This window comes from Gorilla gorilla, chromosome 11 (assembly GCF_029281585.2).
Source record: "Gorilla gorilla gorilla isolate KB3781 chromosome 11, NHGRI_mGorGor1-v2.1_pri, whole genome shotgun sequence".
Taxonomy (NCBI): Eukaryota; Metazoa; Chordata; class Mammalia; order Primates; family Hominidae; genus Gorilla; species Gorilla gorilla.
In genome coordinates, this window is record NC_073235.2 from 62,436,849 (window position 1) to 62,450,551 (window position 13,703).

At 37.8% G+C, this 13,703-nt stretch overlaps 1 protein-coding gene across 48 annotated transcripts in view; it reads right to left on the minus strand.

Annotated features, from left to right (window-relative positions):
• Positions 1-1,235: 1,235 nt before the first annotated feature.
• The window catches only part of PLA2R1 (phospholipase A2 receptor 1), a 130,397-nt gene continuing 117,929 nt past the window's right edge, over positions 1,236-13,703 (minus strand). For 14 of the 48 annotated variants that reach the window (XM_063694914.1, XM_055379088.2, XM_055379085.2 and 11 more), the window contains 2 exons: positions 11,317-11,349; positions 9,855-11,186 (listed from right to left, as the gene is read on the minus strand). In XM_063694914.1, coding sequence (XP_063550984.1) covers positions 10,972-11,186; positions 11,317-11,349 — 248 coding nt within the window. In that variant the 3' untranslated portion in view covers positions 9,855-10,971. Of the gene's footprint in view, positions 2,376-4,672; positions 6,937-7,038; positions 9,762-9,854; positions 11,187-11,316; positions 11,350-13,703 lie in introns of those variants that run through there. The other 34 variants (XM_063694904.1, XM_019022733.4, XM_063694913.1 and 31 more) reach the window with 10 other exon arrangements.

Here is a 13,703-nt window from a genome sequence, read left to right on the forward strand (position 1 = left end):
CCTTGGCTTCGGAAGTGCAAGTCCCTTCTCCCAAAACTGCTGAGGACACCTGTCTCTGAGCTTGCTTCCATAGGGGACTGTTTCTCTTCCCACCCCTTCCTCAGCACCTCCGTGATTTCCTTTTTCAGACAAGTTAAATCAAGTTCCAATCTGACAGGTGGCCTGGGGAGCTATTCTCTTTGTTTCTTGCTTATTTATGCTCAGATCTATTCTGTGTGGATTCCAGAGTTCAGTTCTGAGGGAAAGTCTAACTTTCTGTACGTGGAATAAGTCTCAAACATGAACAGCTGAAGCCGCAGCTTACCACTTACCTGTGCAGTGGGACCAGCCAAGCTACCTGTGAAATAAGGCGGTCCAGGCTGCTCCACCCATGGGTTCCCTCATATGCTTAGCACCAGTTGGTTGTGTTTGTTCCGAAATCCGTTAATGCCAATTGTACTAGACATTGTAATTATACAGTTTGTAAAACATAAAATAGGGCCAGGTGCAATGGTTCATGCCTACAATCCTAGCACTTTGACACGGTGAGGAGGGAGGACTACTTGAGGTCAGGAGTTTGAGACCAGCCTGGGCAACAGAGCGAGACCCCGTCTCTACAAAAGTTTTTTAAAATAATAAGCTGGGCGTGGTGGTATGTGCCTGCGGGCCCAGCTACTCAGGAGGCTGAGGGAGAAAGCTTGCTAGAGTCCAGGAGTTTGACATTGTAGTGAGCTATTATTGAGCAAGACAACTACAGATATTGAGGAAAATTATAAACATTTAGGGCTTGCACTCAAATTGTTCTACAGCTATCTTTATTTTTGAGACAGGGTCTCACTCTGTTGCCCAGGCTGGAGTGCAGTGGTGCGATCACAGCTCACTGCAATCTCAATCTCCCCGGGCTCAGCCTCCCAAGTAGCTGTACCACAGGCATGCACCACCACACTCTACTAACTTTTTTGTATTTTTTGCAGAGACAGGGTTTCATTTTCACTTACTAAAAACGGAGATTGTGAAAAACACCTTATAGATATGCTTTATGCATAAAACCAACAGGAAGGAATATTAAAAGGAATGACATTGTCCCTACACCAAAAGATTAGTGCATAAATGTATGTTTATGTGTTCTAATAGAAAATAAAATGTTTAAACTAATGTTAAAACAATTCTTATGATTCCTTCTTTTAACTGACTTTTGTGATTTCCTGACCAACTAAGTCGGATAAGAGTGATTCAAATGCAGTAACAAATATAGGTTATTATTTAAGTGTAACGTTAACTTTACTTATTAATATGCAATTACAGATTATCTTCTAAAGCAATGCATAAAGAAGTGGGCCTTCTTGCTTAATATCTCTTTTTTTCTCCCTTCACTTCGCTTGGGATGTTTAGTATAAGTTGCAGTAGCAATCGCAGGGAATTTCTACCTTGAGCACCAGTTTCACCAAGCTCTCCAGTCCTTGCCTGTGGTCAGGAGGGTCTGCTTCGTTCACGCACCGTCTGTTTGGTAGTGTGCAGAGATGGTTTTCTTTTGCACCTTTAGGTGTCATCTGGAGTAAAAGGGAAGGAAACAATTCCTTGTCTGATCAGAGGAGCCCTTGCTTAAGGACTGCCCGAGCCAGTGGCTTAGCACATCGATTAAGGCATGCTCTGTCCTGAAGTTTGTCCTCAGCCAGGAACTCCAAAGCCCTTGGTGACTCACTGAGGCAACATTTCCTGTTACGTTTCCATTCCTTCCCATTCCTTTCTTTGAGTTTTTCCTTGTTCTGCCTTCTGGTTCTCTATCTCTCCCTCCCCCCAGTTCTGATGTCCACAGGGACAAGAACCCACTGTTTCCTAAATCTGTGAGTCGGGTTTCCAGCTCCTACCAAGCTCTGTATACTAAGAAGGTAAAAAGTAAAGTTCAAATAATCTCTTAGAAGTAGGAACTCAAGGAGCTCAAGTTAATTCACAAACAACAGTGTGAAGACAATAATAAAACCACAGTTTCAGGGCTAGGGAGGGCCAGGAGAAAACATTACAAATGGTCCTTTAACAATTTGCAATTTGCTGTATTATATTAAAAATATATTTATTTGAAAAATATCCAGGAACATATACATTGAATCTAATATAAATAAGAGACTTAATGGGAGAAACAGAAACACATTTTACATTAATCTTGAAAAATCAATTTCCATTAATAGAAGCACAGGAAACAAGTTGAAGATAGCATAGATCATGATGTCTTTTTTTTTTGAAGAAAAAAGATGGTATTGCTATTCATAATTACAAGAAATGGATGATAATATTTTAAATGAGTTAACTTTGGTCCATCATGCTTACTTCATGGTGTGAAGAAAACAGCACTTGAATGATTTTTTCCCTTAATTTGTTCTAAATTACAGCAAAGTGCTCTGCAAGAAACAAGTGCTTGTGTTAATTAATTCTGAGTAAAGAAGGTCACCGGTATACATAGGGTTCATTTTGTGGTTTTAGTTATTGGCATCCTTCTGCAATTAGAATTCGTCATTAGGTATTAGAGGAACATGCAGATTTTCACTCTTTTAAATCCAGAATTTCAGATTTGGGCACATTTTAAACTTTTTCTCTAAAAATATTCTGACCCCAAGCTAAAAACTTGCTTTCTAACTCAAAAAATACTAAAGAAAGCTGTTTATCTAACATTTCCTACAATTTAATACATATCACTTACCTTGTTAAGCCTTTCTCTACTTCTGACAGAATTAATCAGTCCCCTCTCCTTTTTTTTCTGATTCTCTTCCTCTTGATATTATTTATGTCACATTGCATTTACATATTCCTCTCCCCCGAGACTGAGTTCCATGAGGGAGAGATGGGGTGTTATTGGTATTTATAGCCTCTGAGCACAGGACACTCTCTGGGCCACAATAGGCTCTAAATAAATGTTTACTGATCAGAATTGTTTATTGATATATTTTAAGTGCTGTCCATATACATTAACATAACAGTGCTTGCTAAGATACGTTAAAGTATGTAAGACTTCCCCATTTAGGTTTTCACTTTCTAAATCAGGGGTTGGCAAACTTCCTGTAAAGGTCCAGAAAGTAAATATTTTAGGCTTTGCAGGCCATTCGGTCTCTGTTGCAACCACTCAGCTCTGTCATGGAAGCATGAAAGCAGTCATGCACAGTATGTGAGTGAATGGGGATGGCAGCGTCCCAATAACTTTATTTCCAAAATAGGCTGCAGGCTGGATATGGCCCTGCCAACTCCTGCTCTAAATCCTTATTTTGAAAGGTGGGGAAAGAGGGAATAAATATTCCAAGCATGTATCTTGATAATCATTACAGTCAAAGTTTCTTATAAATGTTGGCAATAAGAATTATGATGTACATGCCATTTTGGAAATGTCTCCAAATTTTTCTTTTCCAAGAACAAAATGGAAACTAAGTGAGTTTTTCCCTGCTCTACCCTATTAATACTAAGGCATGAGGTTGTAGGGGATAGCAGGAGTATGAGAATTAGAAGTACTGACAAGACAGGGAAGTGACACAAAAGAAGAATGCAGGGAAAAGAGAGCAGATGGAAGTGAGCATGGCCTGCAGCAAGACGTATCTGGGTTCTAATCCTACAGCGGATGGTGTGTTAGGTAAGTTGGAGACACACAGGGTTTTGCCCTGCTTCTCATCTGAGACATGAGAGAAAAAATGTCATATAGCAGTGGTCCTCAAACTTTTTGGCTAGCATACAAAATTGTTAAAAGAATCGTGAAAGAAGGCATATTGCTTCACGAATTTCTAAGTTGACAGCCAAAATTTTTTATAATTAGGATGCAATTTTCAGAATATTATAAATAACGACATGTAAAAATAAAAGTGCCTTATCACCCTTTTAATATATCCAGTGGTGTCTAATATCATAGCAAAATGTTAACTTTTTATATTGAAATGATTTTAGGTTTACAGAAAAATTGCCAACTTAGTCCAGAGAGTTCCTGTACAGCCTCCTTCAGCTTCTTCTAATGGTACATCTCATAAAACCATGGTATAATCATCAAAACAAAGAAACTAATACTGGTACAATACTATTAATTAAACCATAGACTTTATTTTACTTTCCCATTTTCCCATAATGACCATTTTCTGTTCCATGACCCATTTGAGGATTTCAACTTGCACGTAGTTGTCATGTCTCTTTAGTGTCCTCCAATCCTTGACATCTCCTCAATCTTTCCTTATCTTTCATGACCTGGACACTTTTGAAGTGATCGTTTATCTTGTGGAATGTCCCTCAACTTGGATTTGTCTAATGTTTTTTCATGATTGAGATTATGCATTTTGGGGAGGATACCAAAGAAGTCATGTGCCCTTCTCAATGCCATACCAGGGGGTACATGATGCTGATGTGGCTTATTACTGCTTCTGTTAACCTTGATCCCTTGATTAAAGAAGTTTCTCTACTGTAAAGTTATTACTTTCCCTTTGTAATTAGTGATTATTTTGGGGGAAATACTCTAAGGTTATGCAAATATTCTGTTTTTCCTCAAACATTCACCCACTAACTTTTGCACCAACTGGTAGGTCCTGCCAACAATTATTACTGTTGTGTTTTCCTGATAGTGATTTTTGTTTCTCCCATTTCTTCTACATTTATCAATTGGAATTTACTGGGGAGAAGAACTGTTTCTTCTTTTCATTCATTCATTCACTCATTCAATTGTTTACATCAGTACGGGCACACAGATATTTATTGTGTGGGTTATAATCCAATATTATAATTTTTTATTGTTTGCTCAAATTGTTCCATCATTTCCACTGGAGAGCTCCTTCAGGTTGGTTCCTGTAGCCTTCGGACATGTGCCATCTTTTTGTGAGCACCTCCTTATTTTCTGCCATCACAAGATATTCCAGTTTCATCTTGTATTTTCCTGCCTTAGACCTGCAGTCAACCACTTTCTCAAGAAGCCTAAGTTCCTTTGACTGGAGATACTACAACAATTTGAATTCTATCATAATCTATTTAAAAATAGAAATACACACAAATAACCTCTTCAGCAGTCAGAGATATTACTTTCTTTCAATCTTGTATTTCCATTCCAACTCCCCCACAGAATTTTATCCTAATGAGATATACTTTAATTTGTGAAATATTTTATTCATTACCTTGTCATATTTTCCTGCAGTAAAAATATGTATATAAATTAATTTTTTTTTTTTTGAGAGAGAGAGTCTCGCTCTGTCGCCCAGGCTGGAGTGCAGTGGCGCCATCTCGGCTCACTGTAAGCTCCGACTTCCGGGTTCACGTCATTCTCCTGCCTCAGCCTCCCGAGTAGCTGGGAATACAGGCACCCGCCACAACACACAGCTAATTTTTTTGTATTTTTAGTAGAGACGGGGTTTCACCTTGTTAGCCAGGATGGTCTCGATCTCCTCACCTCGTGATCCACCCGCCTCGGCCTCCCAAAGTGCTGGGATTACAGGCGTGAGCCACCGCGCCCAGCCTAAAATTATTTTTTAAGAAGTCCCTGTGAACATAGGCTCTAAGTATTACACATTTTCTTCTATATTGAGTTGTCATTTCAATTATTGTTAGTATACAATTGATCAGAACAAAATAAATATGTTACAAAGATTAAGATAGTATATGTCAAACTAAAATGATAGCAAATGGATCTGTTAATGAAATGGATATATCATAGATAAAAATTAATTAGTATTAAAAACTGCTAGTATAAATCAAGGTTCAGCATCAATTCTGTTCTCGCTCTTCTTTTTTTGTAGCTATACATGTTGAGAAACTCTGGTAGCAATTGCTGGTGCTGTCTGTAGTCCCTTATCCTCTCTTTCCTGAGCACACAAAGCAGAAGACTTCCTGGACTTCCTTTCAGTTAGGTTAGGTCATGCAACTAGTTCCAGCCAATGACACGTGAGTGGAAGTGCCACGTGTTTCTTCCTAAACCTGGGAACTTAACAGTTCTCTAGTGCCATAGCAGCACTGGAAGCCCCATGTTCTGGAGGTAGGACACAGCCTGGATCTGTGAGTTACTGCTTGGAGGCAAGTGTCCTGACCATAGCAGCTTCGCATGATCAATAAATTAACTTCTGAGTTTTGTTTTTAACCACTAGTATTACAGGGTTTGTTTCCACAGCACACTCTAACTTATCTTAACATAGAAACTTTGTTCGTATAAATAAGTAGATGGGAATAAAAGGAGGTTTGTTATAACAATATCCCTCTATTGAATTCCTTTCTCATAGGTGCCAAAAAAATCAGTGATTCTACATTAAAAATTATTTTCTATATCAACCAACTGCTTGATTATGTTCTCCTTCAGTTTTTCTTAAAGCATAGAAGTGGAAACACCCTACTTGCAAAATGATTTGTTACCCAGTCATTAGAATGATTCATGTCAATTTCCTACAAGTAAAATTAAAAGGCTTTACTAAGACTCTTCAAATAACTGTTCATTATGCCTGTTACTCTTTCACTTACAGGCACCTTGCTTTACCTGATATACAAATGAAGGCTGGGAAAAGTAAAATATCACTTCATTATAGTTCGGTCAATACTATTTTTCTATTAAAATGCCTTTATCCTATTACAAGCTTTAATCAGAACACAAGAGCAGCAGATTTAGTTCATTCAATTAATACAAAATGTTCATCATAAAACTTAATGGGTAAAGTCAATCCTTGTTGTCAAACCAATGAGCCAAATAAAAAAAAGTTCAGAAAAGGTCTGAATTCATTTTTCAGTTCAAATAAGCTTGTTAATACTCATCCTCACAACTCACATAGAAATCTAAGATAAATCAAGCCTTGGGACTTTCTTCTGGATAACATAAGATGTTAGGTTCTTGGCAACACATGCTTCACTTTGCTTTCACCAGATTTTTTCTACAGCTTGTTCTCTGACAATAGTCAGGCAGTAGATGAGATAAATTTTCAAATGAAAGTAGCACTCCAGCTGTTCCATTGTATAATACATATTAATCTAGAATATGAACATGGGGCAAAATAACTCATTTCTAAGTCATCGCTTCAACTTTAACAGAAAAATGTCCTAACACAGAGAAAGACGTGAGGATCTACAGAATGAGTTTACAATTTCTTTATTAAAAGAAGCTTCACTGACATCAATACTTCGAATATTTTTCTTTGGAGCCATGGAGGATTTTCCCATAGTAAGATCTGAAATGAAAGCCATTTCTTTTTCTTTTTCTTTTTAAACGTAGAGAAAGGCATTTGTGTAAAGAGAGGTGGGAAAGAAGAACCAGGGGTGCTCTCAGGTAAATCAGTTTTAAGAAAAAATATACATGAAGATTCTGGAAATTAAGTTTCTTAAATACCCATGCTCCTGTATTCCTTAGGCATGTGTCCCCAGTTTGAGGACTTTTGACTTAGAGGATGTATTTCAACAGCCTGTGGAAGCTCCATAATGAATCAAAGATGGGTCTCAAGTCAACATCCTCTGTCAGCCACAGATTGGAGGCCCATGGAGGACTCCAGGCCTTAGGAGACAGAGGGCTGGCTATATAGGAGGAGCATGGACCCATGAATGACTGAACAGAGCAAAGTCCTCTTGCCAGCCCATGCAGGTGTGGGTGAGAAATAAACCTTTGCTGTGTTAATCCACCAAGACTGTGGGATTGTTTGCTATGGCATTTCGCCTTTCTGGACGAAAGAGTAGCTAATGGTAGCTAATGGGATCTCACCACTGCAGGGGTGAAGTGACTGCCTTGTAGCCAAGAACTGCAGTGTTCAGATAGGAAATTCAACAGGAGACACAGCCAGTTCTCAAGAGATAAGACAGTACCAGGGACAGCCAGAATGAGGCCAAATCAAAGAGAACAGACTACAGATTAAAGCAACTGCAGACTTCGCAGCAGATGCCAGCAGAATTCCCAGGAGTGAGGCCAGACAGCTATTCTCAGTGGACACCAGCTAACATACATCCACAGTAAGTTATCACCTTCTCCCCTCAACACTACCAGGACACAGCAAGTTCTTATATATCCAACCACCATTTTGAGAAGAGTAAAGAAACTCCAAAAAGACTGAATGTTTAAGTAAACATTCAGTTTAATCTTATCTTTAATAAGGAGTGGACCCTTCAAGAGAAGAAATATTTATCCCGAAAGAAGACTGTTGTAACTGTAAGAGCCCAATATATTGTTAAATGGAAAAACCCAAGCATTTCCATTACTCAGAGTCTATAAAGATCCTCAGGTTAGTCATAGAACATAATTGACTGTTGGAGGGGCACATTAACTATGTGTGAATTTGTGATCCTGCTGCTTTTTTGGCATAAATGTAAGGAGTACAAGTGTAATTTTGTTACATAAATACAGTATGTAGTGGTAAAGTCTGGTGTAACCATCACGCAAATAGTGTATAATATACCCATTACCTGCTACTTTTTTTTCTTTTCGAATTATAGCTATAAAATCTAGTTCACATTAAAAATACAGATGAGGCCAGGTGCGGTGGCTCATGCCTGTAATCTTAGCACTTTGGGAGGCTGGGGCAGGTGGATCACGAGGTCAGGAGATCTAGATCATCCTGGACAACATGGTGAAACCCTGTCTCTACTAAAAATACAAAAATTAGCTGGGCGTGGTGGCACGTGCCTATAATCACAGCTACTCGGGAGGCTGAGGCAGGAAACTTGCTCGAACCAGGCAGTCGAAGGTTGCAGTGAGCTGAGATCATGCCACTGTACTCCTGCCTGGCAACAGAGCAAGACTCCATCTCAAAAAAAAAAAAAAAAAAAGTGAAAAAAAGTTTCAAAAAAAAATGCAAATATAAAAATGTAGCAGAATACTTCAGTACTATTTCTGCAAATTCAGTAATGGCAAGAAGTGTGTGATCTGTCCATGGGTCCAGATTATCTGGAGATGTTGTTCAATACTAAACATCAAAGTATGGAGCACTGACAAGCAATACAGCTTCTTTCTGCAAAATCACTTTCCTAATGGTGTATTTTGTCAAATTATTATGTGTGACTATATACCTTGACTGGAAGGCTGGTTGATTAGCAGTTTTTACCAAGTCCATTGAAAAGAACAGAACTTTAATTCCACTCAAAAGATGGTTAAATTGGGCTTTTATACCATCTGGTGAGTTCAAGCCAATTATTTTTTGAGTCATAAATATGCAACTGTCACATAATATAATATCTTTTAAAAAATGAAGTCCCAATACTTAAAAAAATTATGGAGGTAGACTGTCCCAGTGTGTAAATTATTATAACAGTAGCAAAGAGCTGCTTTTGGAAGCTGGATTAACTGTTGCAGGCCACAAGGATTCCATTCTTAGTGGTATGCTCTTCAAATTGTATTTCTAATCATGATGGTTTGCCTCTTAGAAATTCATTCATACTTTCTCTCAGAGCTCCCCCTTGTGACTAGTGGCCACTGGTTTTGAGGCAGTTGGTTGTAATAATTAAAATGCACACTCTCAGGGAGGCCCTGAGAGTGCCCCAGTTTCTCTCTATCATGGAACCTTACTTCATTTTCATAACCACTTGCTATTTTATGCATATGCATTTCTTTACTGAGTTACTGTCAGTTTGCCCTCATTAGAAAATAAGTGGCATGAAAAGATAGCCCTTACCCCAAGTTGCTCACCTTAGTACCTCTGTTTCTAGAACAGCACTTTTTTGAGTTGGGGTCTCATTCAGTTGCCCAGGCAGGGGTGCAGTGGTGCAACCATAGCTCACTGCAGCCTTCAACTTCTGGGCTCAGTTGATCCTCTTCCCTCAGCCTCCTAAGTAGCTGGGACTACAGGTGCGTGCCACCATGCTCAGTACACTTTTTTCTTGACAAAATTCAATAAACAGTTATGTAATGAGTAAATTTTTAGATATTGATTATGAAGCTGTTTTCTTTATAAGGAACTAATAAAGGAAAATAAAATCTGTAATTTTTTATTTACAGACAGTATCATAATCATTATATACCATCTACACTAACTAGACTAATATAAAAGGAGATCGTTCCCAGAAAATAGTTTATTAAATAGAACACCTAAACTCATTTACATAATAAAGATATCTAGATTACTAATTTATTTAGTACTTCTCAACAACATCTGTCTGGTTCTAATGAGACTATAATTCAGATCTTTAGCTCTTCTCCTTTAAATCCAAGTTACATTTTATATCTTCCAGTTGTTAAGAGTGTTACATATTATGTTATATATTTAGTTTTTCAGAAAGTCCATGAGTTTTAACAGTACAACTGTTAAAGTTTCAATATATTACTTTAAGCTTATCTATAAGACATTTTAAAATATCCAACTTAATCATCATTTAGTAATTGAAAGTTTAAGGCCACATTTTAACTATATGGTTGTTTATAAAAGTGTGCTGCTAATGAAGGTCTTCGCCATTTAAAAGAAGGTATTTTTCTTTCTCCTTTAGCTTGAGATGTTAGACCTAATAAAAATGAATGTCACCTTAAATATCAGTTGAGAGCCCAGAACCTGTGGCCCTTAAGCACAGAAATTAGTATTTTCCAAATCCTGCTATTAAAAATGAATTCAAAAGAAACAACTAAGAATCCTCTCAGAAGCCCTTTCCTTTTCCTCTCATATACAAGATTAATTTTTTTTTGCTTCTTTCTGTCTTTCTTAATGGTATGAGTGCAGGTAAATGTCTGAATAGATACCAGATTAGTTTTAAAATTCCCCCAAATTTTAGTAGAGATACATTAATGCAAAAACTATTATTTGCATTGATTTCAGAGTTTTCAATAGGGAGTTTCTTTTAATAGTTCTTGTCTTTCTGAAAAATAACCAATGCATAATTTACCCCTTTTAAGAATGGACCACAGTTTAGGGAAATGAATAAATCAAAACCCATCTGATTTGGTTAAAATTCAAAACCAGTAATCACTTCGAGAATAATTAAAATAGTGACCCAATTCACATTCTAATGGCATCTGGGCTGTAAAGGGAAAGACAGATGAGACTCCTGTTTAGTCTTCTTTACTTACCCTGGTGTCTGTGGCATTCTCTGACCTCATTATTATTGGTCACTCTTCTCAAGATCAGAAATGAGAATATTTTCTTCTAAATGTACTGTACTAAAGTTGGTTGCAGGATAGTAAGGATTCCGAAACCCTGCAAGTCTCCTGAAGAAGGCACCGTTATGCTTGTATATGAAGAAGGAAAGTGTGCAAATGGCCACAATGACTATCAGTGTCAGTACAACCGCAAGAGGAATGATGCTGTGACTTGGTCCTGAAAGATTTTTTTTAAAAAAAAGAAAAACTTCAGTGGCGATGAAGTAATATAGATACTGTCATACAGTTGCTTTCTATCTTATTATTTCTAAGAAAAATCAAAATGTTCTGTATGGTTTCAAACATACCTTTTTCTGGCAGCCCCTCTGCAGTGCGAATATCTAAAATCAAATACAAAAATTAAAATGAGGTTTTTCTTTTAATTCAGGAAAAATATGTCATTACTTACTCAGGGATCAGCAAACTATGGCCCATGACCCTGTTTTTATAAAAAATGTTTTACTGGAACTTAGCCACACTCATTCATTGATGTATTGTTACAGCTGCTTTCCTGCTACAATGGCATGTGACAGAGACCATATGGCTCCCAAAGCCTAAAATGTTTACTAGCTGGCCCTTTACAGAAAAAGTTTGCTGACCTTTGATTTATTGTAATCATCGTTATTAGTGCTCACAAACATACACCCTGCTTGTTTTTTTTAAGCCAAGAAGTTTCTATTCAGTCCCAGCACTGTGCTGCAATAAATATAGAGTAAAATATAAACCCTGCATACAAGGAACTCACAGTTTTGTTGGGATCTTATATGGAGTTTGTCCAGCAATGATAATCTGCCTGACTCTTTGTAAGGATTTTTAAATCAGCATCTTCTCACCTTTGTGATCTCATGGGTCTTGGGGAATGAGCAACAGCTTCTCCATCCAAAAAGTTAGAGAGTTTCTGTTTTAAAACTTTCTACTGTAAAAACACATCTTTTAAGTAGATGTTATATCAAAATGTGAACTCTTCTATTTTTGATCTAGGTAAAGATCCAGAGAAAGGTATAGAGAATGAACCAGAGGAAGATGAAGAAATGGATTTGTGAGTAAAAGAACTGCCTTGATGTCCTACTGATGCTCATTCACTCTGATAGACATGAAAAAAATCACAACACTGTTACTAATAGCAAAACCATACTTTTAAAAACCAGACTTGTTCTTTTTTTTTTTTTTTTTTTTTGAGATGAAGTCTCACTCTGTTGCCCAGGCCAGAGTACAATGGCGTGATCTCGGCTCACTGCAACCTCTGCCCTGGGTTCAAGCAATTCTCTTGCCTCAGCTTCCTTAGTATCTGGGATTACGGGTGTGTGCCACCACACCTGGCTAATTTTTGTATTTTTAGTAGAGATGGAGTTTTGCCATGTTGGCCAGGCTGGTCTCGAACCCCTGACCTCAAGTGATCCAGCTGCCTCTGCCTCCCAAAGAGCTGGGATTACAGGCGTGAGCCACCACCCCCGGCCCAGACTTGTTCTTTTAATATAAAAACAATGCCATTTAACGTTGCATTAAACTGTCGAAAATATGTATTATTGTGTTTTTATGAAGACACTTCTTTTAAATTGATGCATATCAGATGCACAAATTTTCAGAATACAAGTGATAATTGAATATAGTCATATAATTTGTATAGTGTACTTGGGATAACCATCACTTTAAACATAAAGATACATCTTTAAGAAAGACTGTTAAGAGTGTTTGTTCTCAGCATAGAAGCAGTGGGCGGCATGGAAGGAGCACTTAGAAAACTTAGAGTTTTCTCTGTAGTCCTTGATGTAGCCTCAGTTTGCACAGGCACTTTTCCCGTCTGTAAAATGGGGATATTTAAATTGCTCCACTACCTTGGAAAGCTGCTGCGAAGGATGAAACAGGTGTCATCTGCATTATAGGAAACTTTAAAGTCCTGTAAGACATGAGGTGTTTCTGATTTGTTCTTGATATTTAAAAGCTAGTGATAACTTGGGCACATTATTTATCAGGCTTAGCCATGTTTTTCTTTTTTTTTTTTTTTCTGTCACACAGAGTTGAGACTCACACTGTGGGGGTTTCAAACATTGGTGCCCACACCTGCAGTGTTTTCTTCTTCATTCCCAGCTCAAATCAGTCACCAAGGCCGGTGATTCTCTCTTCCTATTTCTCCCCTCCTCTTTCGTTCCTAGCTTAATCACTCAAATTACAAATGTTTCTCTTCATATCCTCATGAGTTCTACTTCATCACAGGTGTCTACAGAGCACATAGGGGGTCTGTCTCTTCCACCACAAAGTTCAGCTCTTTAGCCTGGCACTCTCTGTGAAAGGATCCTACATTACCGTCCAATTTTATTCCCATCACCCCCTGACGTGAGCCCTTTGCTCTAATTGAAACACATTCTTAGTTGCTGCCTTTAATCAGGCTGGGCCTTTTCCTCTTCTGTTCCAGCTTCTATAATTCTCTTCATCCTTTGGGATCCTAAAACCTCATGTCTGAAGCCTTCTCTAGCAGTCCAGGCCACAGCAATCCCTCCTTTATAATACTGACATCTAGAAATTGCTGTAATTATTATAGACATTTTCCCACCATCAGTGACTAGAATTTTCTAGCTTAGATTTCTAAAATTATTTTTTTTAATTACTAAACACTAAGTATGTTACTCATGATTAAGTTAAAATGTGACTTTTATGACACATTATGCTTGCAACAGGGAATCACATCTTCTTGTCT